We start from the raw sequence: 21,544 nt of genomic DNA on the forward strand, positions 1-21,544 counted from the left end.
CGACATTATCGGGCCTAATATATATATATATATATATATATATATATATATATATATATATATATATATATATATATATATACTCAGCTGTAGAGATCTCTGCAGAACAACACAGTATTTTTAAGTAATCGTCAAATGCGCCGCTAAGATTTTCTTCAGGGTGGGCAGTTGCCAGAGAGCGCCATCAGTAGCCCGAGCCGCCGCCGTCAAGTCAGGGGCGCAGAGACAAGAATATGCTGATGATGCATGTTACACTGGTGGTCCACACGGTGGTGGGCATGAGAGGGAAATACGGGTGTAACAGACACTGTGTCGTAACGAGCGGAAAATTTCAAACTCCGTCCCTCCGTCGATCAAAAAAGAATTCGAGAGAAAAAAAAAAGATGAGAGAATCGTAGGCTACACATAAGCGCAGGTAATTATTATGGCTAGGATTTGTCTTGAATGTATTATCTCTGACGACCTTGAATGCTCGAGGAACCTTGCTCAAAGAAAAAAAAGAAAGAAGCTGGAGGAACCTCGCTCAAAGAAAAAAGAGAAGGAAAATCAAGTTTCAGGTCAAAGGAACTGTCTGGTGTGGGTCATGGTGAGTTTGCAAGTCGATGGAAGTGGGTACGAATTCATCATAGGTCATGAGTGTTATCAGTTATTGTTAGATAATGATTGATGGGTCGTGTGTTATCAGTTATAAGATAATTTAGCATGAGTCGTGGATAATATCAGTTATTATTAGGTAATTCATCATGAGTCGTGGATATTATGAGCTATCATTGGACAATGATTCATCATGGGTCGTTGGGATTATCTTTAATTATAATTCATCATGGATCGTAGGGATTATCAGTTATTAGATGATTCATCATGGGTCGTGGGGATTAGTATTTACCAGTAGATATTCTGCATATCGCCTTTATCAAAGTAACAGTCAACATTATCCAAGTAACCATATATAAATCTACAGAAGAGATTATTTACCACTATTACATAAGAGTGTAAAGGCATAAATATGATAGACATTATTTCGAGAGATTTTTTCTTTAATTCGTTAAATCTGTCTGTGGTAAAATTCAGTGGCTCTGACGTTTGGCAGGTGACGCATTTTTAACATGTTACCTTACGATTTAGTACCATCCATTTTTTGTTTTTCGTTCCCCCCAAAAGCAATGCAATTACCAGGTGTTAAAGTCACAGTCACGTTTGCCTATACGTTATTCAGAAGAGGCCGGTAGCGCCATGAGTGATCAGCCCAAGAACTAGAATGGATGCTTGTGTCGGGTTGGTATAAACCTGCTGCTGGTCTTTCGCATTTATTATTGCTTTTGAAGACAGTAACTCTACATCTTGTAGGCGGTGGTGATTTTTTTTTTTTTTTTCAAAGGAGAGGCGTCTTGTAGATGGTCATTTTCATGAGTGTGAACAGCAGAGAATGTTTGTGATTTGAGATGAAGACACTCGTAAAAACAAGCACTCGTGCACAACGCGAACATATACACAACGTACAGACATCCTCACCAGACGACGTGCGTGCGCACTAAGGCGGCAGCGACAGACGAAGTATTAGCAGTCCCGCTTGTGACTGCTTCTCGGAAAAGACTAAATAATTTCGTTACTAAATGAGAAAACTACCAACACAGTTCAACCCTTTAAAAACCTACGTTCGTGTGTGAGGCCTAAACACGGATGTTACTAGATGACTTAACCGTGTTTGCAGAAAATTAAACCATGAGAGTACATCAGATACCAAGGCCATGCGGTGTAAATTGACGGGGTTTGATTCCTTTTTAAGGACAAGCGGGCAAGCGGCTTGCCCCGAACCCTTCGGCGGATGCTAAACCTGCCTGGTTTGCCACGCGCTGCCACATCCTCTTAGCTTGCTTAAGTTTTTACATATGTTATTTTTCTTTCTTAGCTTATTCTTTTAAACCCATCCGTTAGGCTTTGTACATTTTTCACTGTGTGTATATAAACCTTGTCGTACTCATGCATATACATTAAAGCTAGGGGATATTGGATTTAAAGCTGCCATTCGGTAGCAAGAGTTCAGTGATTGCTCTCCTCTTGCGATGTGTTACTGTACCATGGGTTGACTGATGTCGGCGGTCCATTGCCATATGTCAGCAGTGTTCACGACCTCCCTCCCGCCACATTTCTCTCTCTCTCTCTCTCTCTCTCTCTCTCTCTCTCTCTCTCTCTCTCTCTCTCTCTCTCTCTCTCTCTCTCTCTCTCTCCGCCGTACACTCAGTACTCTCTCCCCTCCACTTATACCTAGATACGATAAATATTTTACACTATGTAAATAATGTCGGACTGGATTATACATTTTCTTTTCCAACTGCTGTAACGATAGTGAGTTATTGGAGTGGGTACACTGCTTAATACTAGAGGGGGTACTATTGTCGCTTCTCTGTTGGGTGTTTGCACATGATAACCATCTCGCTCATGGGCGTCCTCCGCCCATGAAAATAGTGGTGGGCGTCGTCATGAGATGTTCTTTTACGTTAGCGACAGGAACAAAAGCCAGCGTAACTTTACCTCTCTACGTTTGTCATCAAACTCCACCATGCGTGTGTGTCGTATTTATAGATCTTCACACTGGGTGGATACCTTGGCTGCGTTTGTATGCCCTACACATTCTACTGATTTGTCGAAACTTGCAGAGCTTTTACAGTGGATACTTTATCCAGCAGTTCGTGTGTGTGTGTGTGTGTGTATCTTAACGAGATAAATAAATGAGATAAATTGCAGGGATGGGAAGTATATTGCGTGTAGTTGATGAGGCAATATCGATGGGAGGCTCCACGTCTTGCAAACGTTACTTGTCTCTGTGAATATATATATATATATATATATATATATATATATATATATATATATATATATATATATATATATATATATATATAAAGTCTTTAAAGGTTGTTGTGGTAAGCGAATTCCACACAGTCCACCTCTCTTGAACCTTAGTAAAAATGTGCTGTTTCTTCCATCCTGCTCCCCACAGCTTGATTCTCTTTTGAACAGCGTGTTTCCAACCTAGTCCAATATTTCAGACGCTCCATCCTCTCGCGTGAAGGCAAGATCGCAGCAGAAATATCAAAACGATTATACCCAAACTTGCACACGATAACCTGTAGAACCATTGTACACTGTATTCTCATGGCTTACGTCATACCTACACCTGACTCGCTCTCGTGAGATGAACCTCTTAAAGAACAACGCCACACATGAACGCCAAGGGACAGAGTCCTCTCCGGTACATGGTGAAGAGCCTAGGGCAAGGTGTAAGCAAAAAAAACCACAACATTCTTTAGGTCAAGAATCTTGGCATGTGCCCTAGGCGTGTTGACGCGTTGGCGATCGTCCCCCAGCAGCACAGACTCCCTGACGACCTTCTCACCAGGGGTCGTGTGGCACGTCGTTGGGTATCCCCTGCCCTCCACACTGACACGGACGGTCGTCCCCTGCACGCTTATTTGTGGTTCAGATTTATATTAATCTCCTCTTAAAGGTGAGAACGTCGCCAGTGTCCCAATGATATATACCTGTCGCTTAAAAACGCTTACAACTTTGATGTACTTCGGGCTCACGTACAGTGAGAGAGGTTTAGGTTATCAGTGGTGTTTTATATAATTAGAACGAGCGTGTTCCTAGTAATGAGAAGAAAAACAAACTGTCCATCACGGCTTTTAAGACATTGGACATTAATGATTGGTTTAATGTGCGTACTGCACACTTTGATGGTACAGACGGTGCGAATGTCTCATTCTTCATTGTTCGCGTGAGAGTCGTGAGCTGAAAACTACCGCAACGCACCCCATCTAAACCAGCGTCACGAGGGTCGATACCTCGTTACGACATCGTGTACGTAACAGCTGTAACATCGCGACAATGCCCGAACGGATGGGGCGCAGGTGCTGAGAGTGGTAAGGTAAGCTGGGTTAGTTACATCATGTCGCACGCCAACACCATTCCTCACGTTGGGCTCCTCTCCAAAGTGCACATCTACCCCCCACCACCACCACCAACTGCTATGTTTTGCATCATCCTTTCTCTCTCTCTCGGACTTACCCAGAGTGGTTGATTTTAATGGGTAGAATATCCCGGCAATGCTTTCACGATACCCTGACGTCATTCTCGAATAATGGCCTCGGATGATTCATCGCGTCCGTTTGTATGGAATATCGTTAAAACTATGTAACTTGTTCTTGAGAGACAAGAACATATACTTCAGCTCTCTTTTCCTTCTTAAATAAGGTCGAAGTGAAAGAACGTTGCAAGGTCCACGCACCAGACTTTCTGAATATATTTCGGCCTTGCCATAACCTAACGTCCATTATTGTTTACATTTATGATGTTGCCTCAGGTGCGATAACTCGTGTTTCGGCGGACCCCCCGAGCTCCCCACCACAACTGCGTCATGCCGCGCAACACTAGCAATGCTGGCTGTGTCCTCTCGCACATAAACATGATATTTTAACCCAGTTTTACAAGATCGGTTGTCAATTTCACTTGATGCTTGCTGCTTGTAAAGCTACGACATTGTTCGAAGATTCCAGACTGGCAGTGAGCCACGGGTTTGAACAACGCTTGAAAATATCTGAAATGCTCAGATTTGATGTTAATGCGTGCCATGAGTTTAAATGCCCAATGAAGAAAGTGGTTCAAGGGTGGCTGCCATTGAAGAGGTTGTTGTTTATACCTGTGATGTGGGAGGGAGAGGGGGATAATGCAGCCTACTAACAGAGATGTCAGCCTGGGGTACACCAAGACTCGGATTCCAATGACGTGATGACCACTAAACGCGGATGACTTGGGCGTTAAAGATCGCAAAGTTTGAAAGTGAAAAAAGGGGGATTAACTGTCACACAGTTGTATGATTTTGTTGTACATTGTGAGGCTGCGGATTTTCGCAGAACTTCTTTTTCCAACCGTGCTACGCATCATTTTTACTGACCTACGCACATACGGCGAACACAACAACTCGACAACCTGTATATCTTCTACTTTTTGTGAGGACATTCCTCAGGCGTGGTACCTCCGCTTTGTGTACCCCAAACTCATCTCTTCTGACTTGAATCTCCTCGCGACTATGTACACCAGAACAGAATATTAGGCGGGTACAGCAGATATGTAGGTCGTACCCACCCCTTGGTCGATCTTGCTTAGACGTGTAACGTGCGATTTGTACAGCGATCCATAAGAGAAATTGTTTCTGAAAATTCCATGAGAGAGAATTACGTATATGTGATGTTAGATGCTTATTTTTCATTCTTCTCACATTTTCACTGCAAAGTTTAATTCCTATGCACTTTGTTCGTGTGTGTATATATATATATATATATATATATATATATATATATATATATATATATATATATATAGTCCACGGGGAAAATGAAACAAGTTCCCAAGTGCACTTTCGTGTAATAATCACATCATCAGGGGAGACACAAGAGAAAAATGTCAGTTGATATACATCGAAGAGACGAAGCTAGGACGCCATTTGTGTGTGTGTGTGTGTGTGTGTTAACACTGGTTGTGGCAATATTGTACGACGTAAGCCATGGCACTGTTGTTGATGTCACTAAATATTCTCAGGAAAGTCTCTATATTAACTTAGAAGTATAGCCTGTTGCCGTGGGTAGACCAGCTTATTAGATTTACTGTGTGAGGTTTGACATCTGGATTATGGCAACGTTATTTTTTTTTTTTTTTTTGCTGGTGTGTTGGCAAATAGTATTACTGAGTCATTGACACGGGATGTCTCTCCCTCTCATGTATATGTCAAGTGTAAATATTTCTTCAGTAAGTATTGCAATGTAGAAGATTTGAGTGGAAATCCTTTTTATCCGCCTGTAACTTGACATTTGAAGCTGATAGATCTCTCCACCTGGTCAAGGTGAAGAGAAATAAACACAGCCTGAGAGAGTGTCATTGGGAAACCACAGTGAAGAACAGTTAATGCAGCCTGGCACAATTTGTAATGTTAAAATTGGTGAATTTCATGTTTTTTTATTTAGACAAGGAAGGTTCAATGCGTAGCGCTCAAAGTATACCTTGCTTGATGAATTATGCTGTTTTTCTCAGTTGCCACGCGGAGACAGACAAGATTTCACCTTATATCTTTCAGATGGGAAATGTTACCCTAATATTTGGGAAGTTTATCCTCCTCATCCGTTTTCTGTGGTTTGGAACCGAGACGATGGTAATGCTAGTTCAAGCGATCTCAGGAAGTAAACAAACGGTGATCACTTCGTAGATTTCCTGACGCAATTCGCCGGCAATTACTGCTTCAAGACCATAGTTTGTGCATGTGTATCGTGTTGTTACATAACCGTCTCGTGGCCTCTCGTTTAACTACGAGTATCCCATGTTTCATCAGGTCTTCCATTCGTTGACACTCGTCTGATTTTCTATAGAGAACGGATAGCTTTTTTTTTTTTCTCCCCTTCTCTCTCTACTTTACGTGACTAGCATAATCCATCAGTTGATTATTTGGTTCATTTACAGCAAAGAATGTAATTTGATGAGTGTAAATTCACCATCATTAGTTCATTAGGTTCTGTGATCATAATGACTTAATGACAGAGGAAATTATCTAACATAATTGATATAGGGAATATATTGTAACTAGGCTATATACGGTACACTACACTGCAACAGTTGGTCTCCCTGGTGGTTAGTGTGACATGGCCCATACTCGTAACTGAGGCAGACCTAATCGGAGGTTGTCAGTAAAGAACATAGTGTTACATCACTGAAGATTAAGTATCCAAGACATTTGTTATTTAGACAAATGACATTACATTTCAAAACGTTTTATGTGTTCTGGATTTGTTTTTTTTTTTCTCTTGTGGAGAACATCACATTAGAAAAAGAAAACTACAAAGAAATAAGTTAATAGGCTTCAGTTTACATACAGAGGCAAGAACATATTTTATGACAGTACTGATCAGTAAATGTTCTACACATAGAATAGAATTTACAACTTAGTTATATACAGATGGCAACGCAATCGCTTTATTATAGTGTCTTAGCAAAAGATCCATTTACATTTGTATAATATTTACTGTTATTTGCTTAAAAATCTTGCAAGGTGAGAGGTATTGCAGCTATTCTCAAGCTTTCTCAGTTTTCATTTGTAGTTACCAATACACTGTGATATCCTCCTTACGCAAACCCAGAATTATTCTGTAGGGATACCTAATGAATCTTGTGCTGTCACCATACATCAGCTTAAATACATTTCCTGTTGTGAAACCACTGGTCATTGATTCAGACTAAACAGTGAAACTGTGAATGTCAGCAGTACACAAATGCTGCAAAGGCTACTTAATGGTGAAGAAAGTTCAAGAGATTTAGTCCAGCAAGTGTTGAACTCTTCATCCTTGTTGTACAAACTGTACAATAGTAGATTTAATTCCTAATCCTCTCTTTGATATAAGCTTACATGTAACTGTACACACATATATGATTTTGGGCTGTGTCAAGATTGGAGTTTGCCATCTTTGTGCTGTCATTGGTATTTATTTTGTTAAGTTTAGCTAATAGATATTGTGATTCCAGGCAGCTTCATCTGGAACACATTGGAAGTCAGGAACAAACTTTAGAGAGCTTTTTTGGACTTAAAATCAAAACATCAAAATGTCCGAAGAAGAGAAACAGACTAAGAAGGTGAATGATGAAGCACTTGATCCTGACCTTGATGCATTATTGGATGGTTAGTATGCCATACATGTAGTCTTGAATAGTTACTATGAAAGTTTCCACAGGTTCTGAACAGAGTGCAGTACTTTGATTCATTATGTTTTTCTAATTAATAGTGCTCTGTTTTTCTCGGTATTTTCCTCCTTCCTTAAACGTAATCCATGACAATCCAGTTCAAACACAAAAGTTTATTTTTATTTCAGGAGTTTCTTTACCTCCTCTTACTGTCTCACATTTTGAAATTGTTTATGGATTTTTTTCCCCTCCTTGTATTTGATTCTTTTTCATGGAACTTTACTTTGTGTTTCATTCCAGGCTAGACTAAAAGGTTTTTAAACAAAGAATGCGTTGTCATCCCCTCCCATTGCATATGATGTCTTCATATCCCATTGGTTTCCACAAACATTTCCCAATTTTGCAAGTACTGTACGTTATGCTAAATCATGTTAAGTAAGTCTCTCATTTTACAGATGCATTACAAGACTTCAGTAAACCTCAAGTCCCAAAATCAGAACCAGGCCCTGATGTGGACTTGGCATCAAAATTAGCAGCTATGGGAATTGGAGCAGCTGTATCTGACTCAGGGGGTGCACCTGCCCCTATCTGGACTGAGGAGTTCATTCAACAGGCCACAGCAAATTTTGAACAAACAATGCGTGCACTGATGGAACAGCAGCAAGGAAGTGAGTCATTCATTTGTGTATTGAACAGTAATTATGTCCAATGTGGACTCTCTGAAATCCAGTTAATTCCACTACTTTAAGTCTTTGAAGACCTGTTGGATGTTCAGGCAAGATAGAGAGAATGAGAAGAAAAAGTACTTTGCCTCATTCACAGTAAAAAAGTGTCGTACGTTTGTATCTAATGCTGTGAGTGAGATCAGACTGATCAAGCCTTGGATAGCTGGTGAGATCAAGATTGTTGAAGGGTATGATAATTTTAAATACCTGTGTCAAATCATCTACTAAACTTTGGAAAGTAGTTCAGGCCATTGCTCGTATTTAAGATGATTTGTAAACCCCAAGCAAAACATGATCAAGTCTATTTGTTACAGCCTTGTAAGTTCGTGTACCATTATGGTAGGCTGATTAGCAACTCAGTCAGATGAACTCGTGTGGACTGTAATTATTTTGGCATCAAGTAGAACTCCCTAGAATGGTGAAGTGGTGTCTTATTAACTTTAGCAGTATCACAATGCAGAAAGAAGTTTGTTGCCAAAACTATTTTCTTTTATATTCAAGGAGCTTATGAGCCCCTGAGCATGGTATTCATTCCACTATCCTAACCTTGTATGCTGCCCACTGTCACATCAAGGCTCTGGCCTGGGCCAAGTGTTCTTGCTTGGAGGATTACCTCCACTTAAAAGTGGAAAGAAGCATAAAGGCAAAGCAGTCTTGAAGATTAAACTTTGATTTTTCTACATCTTCCCAGTCACTTTCCATTTACTGACATATAAGTTCAGATCTCTTTGTGCTTACTGTATCAAGCTTTTGCACTGCCTGTAAGATTCCTGTCAACACCATCAGCTACAGTTTCTTCCTACATCAGTAGTGAATTATCTTGTGATTCACAATAATGATTATTTTACATTGCAGTGTAAATTAATAGTAATATTCTTGCAGGTGCAGAGGCACAAAATGACAAAGATCGAGCTTCTACAGCAGACTCAGCTGCAGAAAACCCACAGCTGGATATGTCTTCCTTATCTTCTCAGTTTGCCAAGTTTGCTTCTGCATCAGCAACTGAAGCCCAGTCTGACACCGACTTCACTAAGTGCCTTGCCGATACAATGAAACACCTTAGTGAAAACAATGCACAGCTTAAGGTATTTAGTTTTCATGACAATATAAATTATTCTCTGGTTAGGGTTTCTGCTGTTTTACCAGTTCAGGTTCTGAAATTTGACACTGATCCAAAGTGTTGCATGTTGTGGTGTTTTTAGAATTCATCCCTACCTTGGTGTTACTTGACCCTTCCTGTTTGGGGTTACACTGCAAGCAAAAAGTCACCTTTGGTAAATCAGTTGATAAAAGAGGGTACAGTCTCATCAAAGAACTTTTACTTCAAAGGAGTTCATGCAACTGCAGAATTCTGTATGAAAAAGTATTGGAACAAAAAATATCAAAGGTAAAATATAAAGATGGATCATGGAATTTCTAATAAAATGGAAAATTCTAAGCTGTAGCAAATGGACCCATGTCTGATGAAGATGACATCTTACTTTTTGTACTTACAGGGAACGGGAATATCCTTATTACTTTTTATTATCGTGATATCAGATATATACAGTGAAGTAAAAGAAAGTATAATTGGATACTTTGCAGTGACGCCAGGTTCATTAAAATGATAGGGTCAGTGAATGAGAGAGAGGGCATGTTAAATGATATAGATATGATGAAAATGGGCTGGCCAGAATCTAATGGAATTAAAGGCTCATTTATCTGTTCATAATGCTACTTGGCTATATAGTGGGGACTCTTAAGAGCAGGTTCAGCATAAAAGTTATGGAAACTAAAATTATATCTAATGCCATACAAAGGACAAACAGGGAAAGATATAGAAAGTGAGGAAAATATCAAAGATCTGAGGAATCATCATAAACAAAAAGACCTGAATTCAGATAACACATTGATGATGACATTACTGACAAGCCAAATATTGATGGGGATGATAATAAAAACTTTCTTTACAATATTTTTAAAATTGATGAAAATGGTCAGTAGATATTGCTTTCACCACTTAAATGGCAGAGAGTGAAAGTAATGGAAAGATCTTACATAATTCATGAGTGTCCTATTTTGAATAATTATTCTTTATTTGTACATTATTTTTGAGTGATGTATAAATTTTTCAGAATCCACCAACAGCAGATGACCTCAATAAAATGTTTGAAAATCTAGGTCTACTTGGATCAGAAGAAGAGGGAGCAATGGGGGGGCTTTTCCCTCTGATGCAAGTTATGCTGGAAAACATCCTTTCAAAAGAAGTGCTATATCCCCCAATGAAAGAGATTACAGAGAAGGTTAGAGTTTATATGTTTTTGTTTTACTAAGTACATGCCTCCATATGTTTATCAGTTTGCATGTAAGGATGTAAGGCATGTGTACGTGTAGGAAGAGAGGAAAGTGAGTGGTTCTCAGTGAATGTAGGTTTGCGGCAGGGGTGTGTGATGTCTCCATGGTTGTTTAATTTGTTTATGGATGGGGTTGTTAGGGAGGTAAATGCAAGAGTTTTGGAAAGAGGGGCAAGTATGAAGTCTGTTGGGGATGAGAGAGCTTGGGAAGTGAGTCAGTTGTTGTTCGCTGATGATACAGCGCTGGTAGCTGATTCATGTGAGAAACTGCAGAAGCTGGTGACTGAGTTTGGTAAAGTGTGTGAAAGAAGAAAGTTAAGAGTAAATGTGAATAAGAGCAAGGTAATTAGGTACAGTAGGGTTGAGGGTCAAGTCAATTGGGAGGTAAGTTTGAATGGAGAAAAACTGGAGGAAGTAAAGTGTTTTAGATATCTGGGAGTGGATCTGGCAGTGGATGGAACCATGGAAGCGGAAGTAGATCATAGGGTGGGGGAGGGGGCGAAAATCCTGGGAGCCTTGAAGAATGTGTGGAAGTCGAGAACATTATCTCGGAAAGCAAAAATGGGTATGTTTGAAGGAATAGTGGTTCCAACAATGTTTTATGGTTGCGAAGCGTGGGCTATGGATAGAGTTGTGTGCAGGAGGATGGATGTGCTGGAAATGAGATGTTTGAGGACAATGTGTGGTGTGAGGTGGTTTGATCGAGTAAGTAACGTAAGGGTAAGAGAGATGTGTGGAAATAAAAAGAGCGTGGTTGAGAGAGCAGAAGAGGGTGTTTTGAAATGGTTTGGGCACATGGAGAGAATGAGTGAGGAAAGATTGACCAAGAGGATATATGTGTCAGAGGTGGAGGGAACAAGAGAAGTGGGAGACCAAATTGGAGGTGGAAAGATGGAGTGAAAAACATTTTGTGTGATCGGGGCCTGAACATGCAGGAGGGTGAAAGGAGGGCAAGGAATAGAGTGAATTGGATCGATGTGGTATACCGGGGTTGACGTGCTGTCAGTGGATTGAATCAGGGCATGTGAAGCGTCTGGGGTGAAGCATGGAAAGCTGTGTAGGTATGTATATTTGCGTGTGTGGACGTGTGTGTGTATACATTGTGTATGGGGGGTGGGTTGGGCCATTTCTTTCGTCTGTTTCCTTGCGCTACCTCGCAAACGCGGGAGACAGCGACAAAAAAAAAAAAAAAAAAAGGTCTTGAGTGTAGCAATGGCTGCATGTATTTCTATCATATCTGTAAAAAATATAAGGTACCATAGAGGTTTGATGCACATTGAAAGATTTTGTATGACTATTACTTTTTTTTTTGCTTTTTGTTTTGAATAGAATTTTTTTTTTAGCTATAAAAATAATCCTGATTACTACTTTTTTCTTTCCTATTTAGTCACTGGTTACCATGTTAGCGAGGTAGTGCCAGGAACGGACAGAGAATGGCCTCATTTGTTCACACCTACTCACTGTCACGAATAATGCCTCAGACAGATTCCATAACCTATGCCCACAGATCTTTCCATGATATGTTACAAGACTTTATAGTTTTATAGAGATAGGTGATGCCCAAAGCACAGATGAGAAAGGCTCAACCAAACCTTCCTAGGTAGTGTAGCTCCAGGTGGATGTATGTCTGGTTGGCTAGAAATTTAAAACTGTGTTAGGGATATGCTTGAGCAAAGAGAGATTCTGTATGCACATAATCCACCTCTAGTGAAAAGTTGTTGATATTAAAATAATAGATTGTTTCCATATCTGCCACTTCTCATGTTAGCAAGGAAGTATCATTTGTAGACATCCACTCATTAGCTGCTGTGTATAATGCTCCAAAACCAGAGTCCTCTATTCACAACCAAGCCCCACAGACCTCTCTGTGGTTTTCCTTGCCCACTTCACATGACCTAATTCACACCATGTGTATCCCACGGCTCCATTTCTCTTTATCCTATGCAGACCTCTTACCCATTGATAGATAGATTTCTTTCCCCATCAGGTTTTTTATAATTTTGTCTTAAATCTAAACAGCTGACATATATCATTGTTCTCGATTCTCTTTAAGACTAAACACCCAAGTGACATTGTTTGTTGCTTCCTATAATTTTTTCCTTATTTTCATTATGTGATCCAAGCTGTGTTTACATGCATTGGCATAATATTCATTGTGCAGATAAACTATCAAAAAAATTTGTTAATGCACAAAGCCTTGTTATGTATTTTAAGGTAGGGTGATAAGGATGTCTTTAAGTATGCCCCCAAAATCATCATCACTAAGAACTACTAGTTTCATGAATTGACTAATTATTTAAATATGCATTAAAGCTTTCTTTCAGATGATGTAAATACAGTAAAATTTCAATATTAGAATCTTTAACTTTGTCCTCAGTATCCGGATTGGCTTGCTGACCATCGTAGCACTCTGTCTGAAGAGGACTTTACACGATATAACAAGCAGTATGATATAATGAAGCAGGTTAGTAGAACAAATAATTTCTTTAGTTGTGGAACAATTTTCACCATAATAATATTGGAGAAATGGAAATACTGCCATATAAGTAGATGAAGGGAATGCCATTTCTCTTATTGTTAATTCCTCCCATACGAGTATCAGTAGTTTGTTAAAACATTTTCACGGATCTTAAAATGTTTCTGAAAAATCATCCTTGTATTTAATTTTTAATCAACATGACTGAAGTCAGATAATATTTAAGTCATATGTTTGTCTGGAACACCATTATTAGGTTCATATTTCCCATTTTTTTTAATGTATCTTCACAAGTTTCTTTTGTGTTATCTACCTTTTTTGTATCTGTATGACTACCATTGATGCAGCATCTGTATCTTATGCAAATATTAATTACTTTTCATGTATTTGTTTCAAAATAAACATGTGTTCGTGAAATTTCTTGGGAGATACTGGACACATTCACTGTTTTCCTTTTTCAGGTTGTGGAGCTGTATGAAGAAGAACAAGAGAGTGACTCAGAGGAAGTTAAAGGACAGCGATTTGAAAAGATAGTGATATTCATGCAAAAAGTATGTACTGAATGGAATGTTATTTAATGCAGGTGTGAAACTGTAATAAAGTATGTCGTAGTTAAGAAGTCTGCTCATTGTCTAGCTGTTTTAGGGTTAGTACAATTTATATTGAAGTTTTATTTTCACTTGGCAGCTGGAGAGTGGATGTATGCAAAGCCACTTGTTTGTTTGTGCCTGATGCCTTCTCTCTATGGTATTAAGAATAGCCCTGTAGGCACAGGATCCACTCCATGGTAATGGAATGGAATTAATGACAGATAAACGAATAGAAAAGACATAGCATAAAAACAGACCACATCTTGTATTAAAGTGTTATCCAATACCATATAGATCTGTATTATCATTTTTAATATTATCTATCTGAAGTGCTCAATACCATTCTTTTCACAGCTGCAGGAAATGGGCCAGCCTCCAAAAGATTTGGTTGGTGACATGGGCCCAATGATAAATTTTGATGGAGCTGGGAATCCAGTGTTACCTGATGTATCCTCATTTCTTGGGGCTGCAGGCTTTCCTGGAGGTGGCACATCATCCACAAGTGCCCCCGGAGATGGTACAACATCCACTAGTTCTCATGGTGAACCAGGAGCCACAGATCAACCACCATCAGAAGGAGAGCAGTGTGTTCTAATGTGATGTATATTAACGAGATGTGTAAAATGAGTAAATTTTCTCTATTATAGAAGTGTCACAGCTTCTCGGAACTTGGGGAAGCATTGAATAGTTAGCTCCAAGCTTCTGAAATTGTATTGAGAGGTTACTTTTGTAACCTCAAGGCCACTTTATATAGGCTTTTCAGAATTATAGTTTATACAATATTCATGTAAAAAAAAAAAAAAAAAAAAAAAAAAAAAACTGATGTTGAAGGCTTCTGAGATTGCATCAAGTTAGTAGTTGCAAATTCTTTTGCCATGAAGCATGTATGTACAGTTCACAATTAGTATATTAGTTTACTAAAAATTAGTAGAAAAACTTATTTGATTCTTATAGAGGTTTTCATGTAAAGTATAGAATACTATAGTCAATTTGTGTATTGTGTTGTATACCACTTATTAATTATATTGTAATATTTTTATTAGAGGACTTAAAACTCAAGACATATTATCTTCTCTTCATATAATTCGTGTATTTGTTGGCCTCGTTCACTTAAAATTAGAAGCATGTCAAAGTCCAACCCTTCCTGGGCCTGTAGGGTCAAAATTTACCTCAGCAGTTTAGGTTTTTCTTTAATACTTGTTTGCTGTTTCCCGTGTTACTGAAATGTATTGATAACTTTACAGACTTTATTACTTTTCATTTTAATACTTTACTTTTAATTCTCCTTCTTTCTTGTTCTCTGTTTCTTATGTTAGTGAGGTTGCATTAGGAACAAATGAAAGAAAGGCCTCATTCACTCACATCAGATGAGTTTTTCTTCATCTGTTCAAGGCACTACATGATTTCATGAAATATTACTTATGAATGGTTTAAATTGAAATTAGTTTGAGGTTGAATATCTTTGCAATGAACAGATGTTTATAGTTAATGTTCCACTGCATCAGTGCTGGAGAACTGGAGGTCACTAGTTATGGAGACAATCTTGCCATGGCCACCCCCTTGAGGAAGTTCCCATAGGAAATGGGCATCAGAGATATTAGTAGATTGACACTCCTTTCCACAGTACAGTAGTTTGCTTGCACACATTAATAAAATGTCATGTTCTAGAGAGTATGATAAGCAAGTAAATGGTATTCTTTCTGGTAAAAATAACTATCAGTCTCTGATGTATGTTCCCTTAGTGAATTTCCTCAAGGGGGTGGACACAACAAAAGAGTTTTCATGAATGTTGAAACTCCAGTGGCACTTCTTATCCTTTAGTGCCTCACCCTAAAGAGGCCACTGTTAGAGGGCAACTCTAGTGCACTGTTTTCAGAAGCTCCTGTCAACTATTTCTTCGTGATGTGTCTATGTAATGTTCCAAGCTACTGCTTTTACCTCATGCTTCTATTCTCCTATATAATGTTTCAACCTGATGCTCCTATTTATTGTTCATACCTACTACTACCATCTACTGCTCCTACCATTTTGCTAAAAGATAGGGTTAGCACATAATTCTCAGTGCAGGAAAATCTAGGGTTTTAAGGAATGAGTTGTGTGAGACAAGTGTTATGTGTGACAAGGAGAGATTGTATGTTTGTCAACAGAATGCTAACAGTCCATATGTGGGTGAAGCAGAAAGAGAAGACAGATAGACAGCTACCTGGGTTAGAGGAGTGCATCTTGACAGGTACTGAAGTGCTGTCTCCCTATACATCTGTCACTAACCCTCCCAATACCTAGGTGGGTAGTACCAGTAATACACCTCCCAGGTCATATAAATATGTATTGCAGTAGGTCACATTGATGCACGTGATCTAGTATTTACTGATAAACACGAGGAAAAATGAAACATGATATATCCAAATGAACTTTCGTGTATGATTACATTGTCGGGAGAATGCAAATATATTGAAATGTATTAATAACTTTTACAGACTTTATTACTTTAGTTTAGTATTTCACCTTTCTTACTTGCTCTCTGTTTCTCATGGTAGTGAGGTAGCAACAGGAACAAATAGAGAATGAATAAGTGAGGAAAAGTTGAGATGTGTGTCAGAGGTTGAAGGAGCAAGGAGAATGGGGAGATGGAAGGATAGTGAAAAAGATTTTGAGCAAGCAGGGCTTTAACATCCATGAGGGCAAATGGCATGCATGGGATTGACTGAATGGGAATAGTGTGATATACTGGGGTTAATGTACTGTCAGTGGACTGAACCAGGATATGTACAGCATCTGGGGTAAATCATGGGAAGGTCTGTGGGGCCTGGATGTGGACAGGGAGCTGTGGTTTTGGTGCAGTACACATGACTGCTAGAGAATGGATGTTAGCAGATGTGACCTTTCTTTGTCTGTTCCTGATGCTTACCCCGCTTATGAGGGGAAACGGCAGTCAAGTATGATGTATATGAAAGAGACGGCAGCCTTTGCATTTCTGACCCAAAAAAATGTGGGTGAGTTTAGATACAGTATATAATACTGTTGATACATGTAATAATTAAATATATCAATTTTTTTTTAAAGATAAACATGTAATTTTTTAGATATTTCTGAATCGGTATTCTTTTACTCCAAATACACTCCTGAATTTTCCATCAGAGTAACTAATCCTAATTTTTCACATTTATAAATCATGTACTTCTTGAAGACATTTTATTTTGTATAAGGCTTTTTTACTTTAAAAGGAGCAATATATGTCATTTCCAATTACTTATATGTACTTTCTATAACGAAGTTTTGAAAGTGAGATGAACAAGAGTCAGTCACCACCGTAAGCTTTGATAAATGAAAATGCGTTTATGTCCAATGATACACCTATTTGCAGAGTCTGTAAAGCTTCAGAGATTTCCTTGTATTTGCTTGAACAGGCTTAAGTTATTTTCTTCTTCCATAATTATACCATCAAACTTTGCAGAGATATGCCTGTTTAATTTAAGGGAAGCATGACCACTGGAAGTTATGTTTATTCCCCAAAGAAGTGAGCCAGCTTGAAGAATTTAGGCTAGAGACCTACTTTGTCAGACTTAATTCCCATAAAAGGTGCATGTAATCCACCTCCTGTGAATGGGGATTCAGTTAATGATGAGTTTAATAGTATCTTTGCAAACATATTTATGATTATCCATCTGCAGAGCAAAATCTTTCAGATGGAAACCTTTAAGAGAAGCTTACATAATACTACCACAATATATATAATTAAAACTAGTTGTGGCCTTTGTATTCAGAAGACTGAAAATTTGCATGTAAAGTTGGCTGTCAAGAAATTCTTGTTTACACCCAGTCAACATCCTTAACAGGTAAAAAGCAAGAATATATAACTAATCATGTCTGTATAATTTACCAGAAATTTGCTATGGTTGTTAAGCAAATAGTACATAATGATTAAGTCACGATGTAGAAAAAAATCTGAGAAATACATATAAGCAAGTAATTTCAATTAATGTATTACTCTTTCAAGAAAAGACTAAGATATGTTTTTGTATATGATAGCTGTATTCTTCTTTAGCTATCCTGTTTGTTGATGGTGACAACTCATTTTAATTCCAGCCCTACTCTACAACCAGACAAATTTTCATTTATAAGATTAGCTGATGCTTAATCTCATATGGCGTGTTACTTCTCAAACGATGTAGCTTTTCTATACACTTTCCTTCTTGCCTACACTATATTTCAACCTATTATAATTTTTCTTACAGCATTTCCTGCCCTGGTTCAACTTGGATTTTGTATATAGTGTAAAATAAATTTTTTACACGAGTATATTTGGTTATTATCCCATTGATTAAAAACCTACAGTACATATCAAAACAAAATTTAAATATATATTATTTATTGATGATAATTTCTAAATACTGTCATAATTTGAATATATACACACAGACCATGATCAATCTGGGGTAAGTCATTCAGATTGTTCCTCATCTGGAATGTTCTCCAATCCCTGCAAAAAAATTATACATACTTGTACTTCTAATTGTAATTCTTATACTAAGTTTAGTCCTACATTTTACTTCTTGAGTGAGATAACTATGTATGTTTGCTATTACCTAACAACACACAAACTCCAAAAGAAACATCCAACAACAGACTAGCATGAGTTATGCTTTTTTGTGAGGTCTGAACACCAATGTCTCTAACATTACACATTGGATGATTCAATTTACCAAAAGGACCCCTCAGGCCCAGAATGCAGCTATTACATGGACTCACACTCCTCTGTCAAGCATTCATCACATGACACAATTTGAATCTGAAAATGTATCCAAAAATGTGAAGTTGGATGGGTTGGACTGAGAGTCAATTGACTGTCTACTTAACCCAAGAATAATCAAATTCAGTAGATTTTGCCAAATCATTAATTTTGAAGAATTTACATTACCCTAGGATTTTACTATGAAACACTAGCTAGGGCTTGAGCATCAAATTTTCCTTAACACTCCCTCATTGTAGAAACAGCAAGCAAACTCTGGCTGCCTTGAACCCAGAAGCAGTCTTTTCTTCCTTGCTAAGGAATGTCCTGCATGGCATTTATTTCCAAAATAAGTCTGTCTCATGCCAGATGGACAGATAGGTAGATAGTAGGTTGGAACATTAGGTAGTCGTAGTCAAAAGGAATAATAGGAAGGAGCCTCTGAAAACACTGCTACAGTTGCTCTCTGCCAGTGGCCTGTTACAGGTAAGGCACTAAAGGACTAAGAAGTGGCACTAGAGTTCACTAGTTATGGAGACTTTTGCCATAGCCACCCCCATGGGAGAGTTAACATAGAGAATGCACATCAGAGATACAGACAGATAGATAGATTCCATTTTAATCTCATTCAAGGCCTGTCCATGGGAGGTATGTATGATGGCATTTGCATTTCGTATTATTACAAATCTGAACAATGAATGGAGGGAATTCTTAATTCAGTAGACCCCAACACTTAATATCCCTTTTCTATTATACAACTAATTTTTTTTTATTGTCTTCACTTTGTGTGAAGAATTATTTATTTCTGGATAAAGGATAGCTGTCATGCACTTATCAGGGCCCTAACTCTCCTCTCATACTTTTACCATACTGACTTTTGAATTTCCTGATAAAAAGAAGGATATATACGGTTTTTAGTAAAAAATTTGAGTGTGAAGACCCTTCCTTCCAGTCCGAACTGCCATTAATCATCAAGCTACATTACATATTTCTACAGTTAAAATGTATAGATACTCTTAACTACAACAAAACAACTACACTTACAAGTGTTTTAAAAGCACTGCCACTAAGGCGCTCATCCCGCATAACCATGTGACGATCTAATCCACAGTTAAGGTCTCGCTGGTACAGCTGAAAAGTAAAAAAGAACATTAGAGCTGCTCCAGCAGACTGAAGATACCATTCTTTATAAAGTTTATCATCAGGTAATAATATTCTAGGAAAAACAGTATCTCACTCTACAAACATTAATGTCAATAATTCTTTCTAAACAACAGAATAAAATCTAACAAACATAGAAATCTAAAGAATTTTTTTTTCTTGTACTAGATTGCAGTTATCGGAAGTGGTTAATACGCCATAAATGTCACGAGCCTAAACTTCATTGACTAGTCAAGTCAACTACAAGATGAGACGTATTTCTACGACTCTTCCACAATCCCTTGAACTTCAGAGGTAATCACTGTTAGGGGAAGTACCACACCTGCCTGGGGGGTTGAATAGGGCTTTCAGAAGTTGTTAATTTCATGACATTCACCACTTCTAACAAGGGTTAACGCCATGTATTCTATATTACTAACCCTCAATACCCCCAGATATATGTAGTTCAGGAGAAACAAAATGAAATACTCTGAAATACAAATCCGCTGTTCATAAACACACTGGCATTCACTTGGGGCTGAAAGGCACCGCAGAGCTAAATCACTCAATACACAAAACTTGTTTCAATGACAATGGAACTTTATCAAATATCAAGATATTCCTTTCTCTGGGCAAAAAGAACATCAAAGTGAATGCAATAAAGGAACAAGTATGGAACTTTGATGAGAGTCGTATAGTCATTCGGCCAAAACTTCACATGATTATACTTACGTTACCATATGCTAATTTATTAATACCAGCAATAAATATGGCAGGTATTCCCATAAACGCCGTCACCGCTGCGAAGCTCGGGATAATATTATACCACATTTTATCACAAAAATCTAAGAATTTAACGTTTACACTTCCAGTGAGCAGCCGACAACCCTTGTGTTCGGATCGCAAGGATTCGTCAAAGATATATTATTTCTATTTCATCTTCATAAGAATGGTTTTCTCCACATGAAAATGATACTCACACTGTAAATTGAACTTCTTCACCTAATATCTATATATTTTCTTTTAACAGATGCAAGAAACTTCGTTTACTTTAAATGGTATCACAGAAATCGGACAATGTATGTTATTGGTCGACGTTAAGAGCAAATAAAAAGACATCCACAATTACATTGACTCATTTATTTCCCCTAATCAGAACTATGGCATGGCAATATTCTGTAATTATCTAACGACTTTTGAAGATATCTATAAATAAGCCACTTGTTTAAGTCCAGTCATATAATCTAATGATAATTTGGTGACCTTAATTTTGGCCAAATTCTCTCTCTCTCACACACACACACACACACACACACACATATATATATATATATATATATATATATATATATATATATATATATATATATATATATATATATATATATATATATATATATATAAGGACCCTTGAGTGTTATGACATGACCTCTGACATTCTAAAGGCCAGGTCAAAGGTCAGGCTTGCACAGTCCTGCCATCAGGCCAAACTGAAGCCCTAAGTTTTATTGAGGTCAGAGTTCTCATGAAAAATTTAATTGATATCCTATAGCTGCCCTGGTATACATACAGTCTCCTGACTTGGTGCGTTTTTAGGGCACAGTCCTGGAGAACCCCTGGCCATTACTCGTAGCCTGGCCATTCCTTCATGTCTTCTATACACGAAAATAACAATCGGTATATCTTCATGCTCAGCTTTACTTACGAGTTGAATCTGTTAGTTTCTTGACCCCTGGGTCCTAAAATATATATCCTTCCGGATGTCTGTCACAACATCCTGTCCTACATTTTGACGCTCCTGTCTTATCCACCTTGTCTACCTTCCATCA

At 38.1% G+C, this 21,544-nt stretch overlaps 2 protein-coding genes across 9 annotated transcripts in view; one reads left to right on the plus strand and one right to left on the minus strand.

Annotated features, from left to right (window-relative positions):
* Positions 1-18,143, plus strand: part of Pex19 (peroxin 19) — a 51,231-nt gene extending 33,088 nt beyond the window's left edge. For 2 of the 8 annotated variants that reach the window (XM_071661381.1, XM_071661378.1), the window contains 7 exons: positions 7,567-7,720; positions 8,178-8,390; positions 9,330-9,532; positions 10,562-10,729; positions 13,158-13,244; positions 13,718-13,807; positions 14,201-18,143. In XM_071661381.1, the coding sequence (XP_071517482.1) occupies positions 7,645-7,720; positions 8,178-8,390; positions 9,330-9,532; positions 10,562-10,729; positions 13,158-13,244; positions 13,718-13,807; positions 14,201-14,446 (1,083 nt within the window). In that variant the 5' untranslated portion in view covers positions 7,567-7,644 and the 3' untranslated portion in view covers positions 14,447-18,143. Of the gene's footprint in view, positions 1-3,375; positions 3,509-3,746; positions 3,929-5,537; positions 5,557-6,150; positions 6,383-7,566; positions 7,721-8,177; positions 8,391-9,329; positions 9,533-10,561; positions 10,730-13,157; positions 13,245-13,717; positions 13,808-14,200 lie in introns of those variants that run through there. The other 6 variants (XM_071661383.1, XM_071661380.1, XM_071661384.1 and 3 more) reach the window with 6 other exon arrangements.
* Positions 18,144-18,198: 55 nt separating this feature from the next.
* Positions 18,199-20,629, minus strand: ND-MWFE (NADH dehydrogenase (ubiquinone) MWFE subunit). The gene is made up of 3 exons (XM_071661392.1): positions 20,448-20,629; positions 19,620-19,706; positions 18,199-18,326 (listed from the first exon to the last, which is right to left on the minus strand). The coding sequence occupies exons 1-3, from the start codon at positions 20,544-20,546 to the stop codon at positions 18,288-18,290; spliced, it is 225 nt and encodes a 74-aa protein (XP_071517493.1). The 5' UTR covers positions 20,547-20,629; the 3' UTR covers positions 18,199-18,287.
* Positions 20,630-21,544: the final 915 nt, after the last annotated feature.

Source organism: Panulirus ornatus, chromosome 73 (assembly GCF_036320965.1).
Source record: "Panulirus ornatus isolate Po-2019 chromosome 73, ASM3632096v1, whole genome shotgun sequence".
Classification (NCBI taxonomy): Eukaryota; Metazoa; Arthropoda; class Malacostraca; order Decapoda; family Palinuridae; genus Panulirus; species Panulirus ornatus.

What these genes read in the sequence shown, in the direction of transcription:
- ND-MWFE (XM_071661392.1), bottom strand. Translation starts at nt 20,546, where the DNA reads ATGTGGTATAATATTATCCCGAGCTTCGCAGCGGTGACGGCGTTTATG. An exon ending in ATAAATTAGCATATGGTAAC is followed by an intron (nt 19,707 to 20,447) that starts GTAAGTATAATC and finishes TTTACTTTTCAG; the next exon opens with CTGTACCAGCGAGACCTTAA. An exon ending in GCAGTGCTTTTAAAACACTT is followed by an intron (nt 18,327 to 19,619) that starts GTAAGTGTAGTT and finishes ATTTTTTTGCAG; the next exon opens with GGATTGGAGAACATTCCAGA.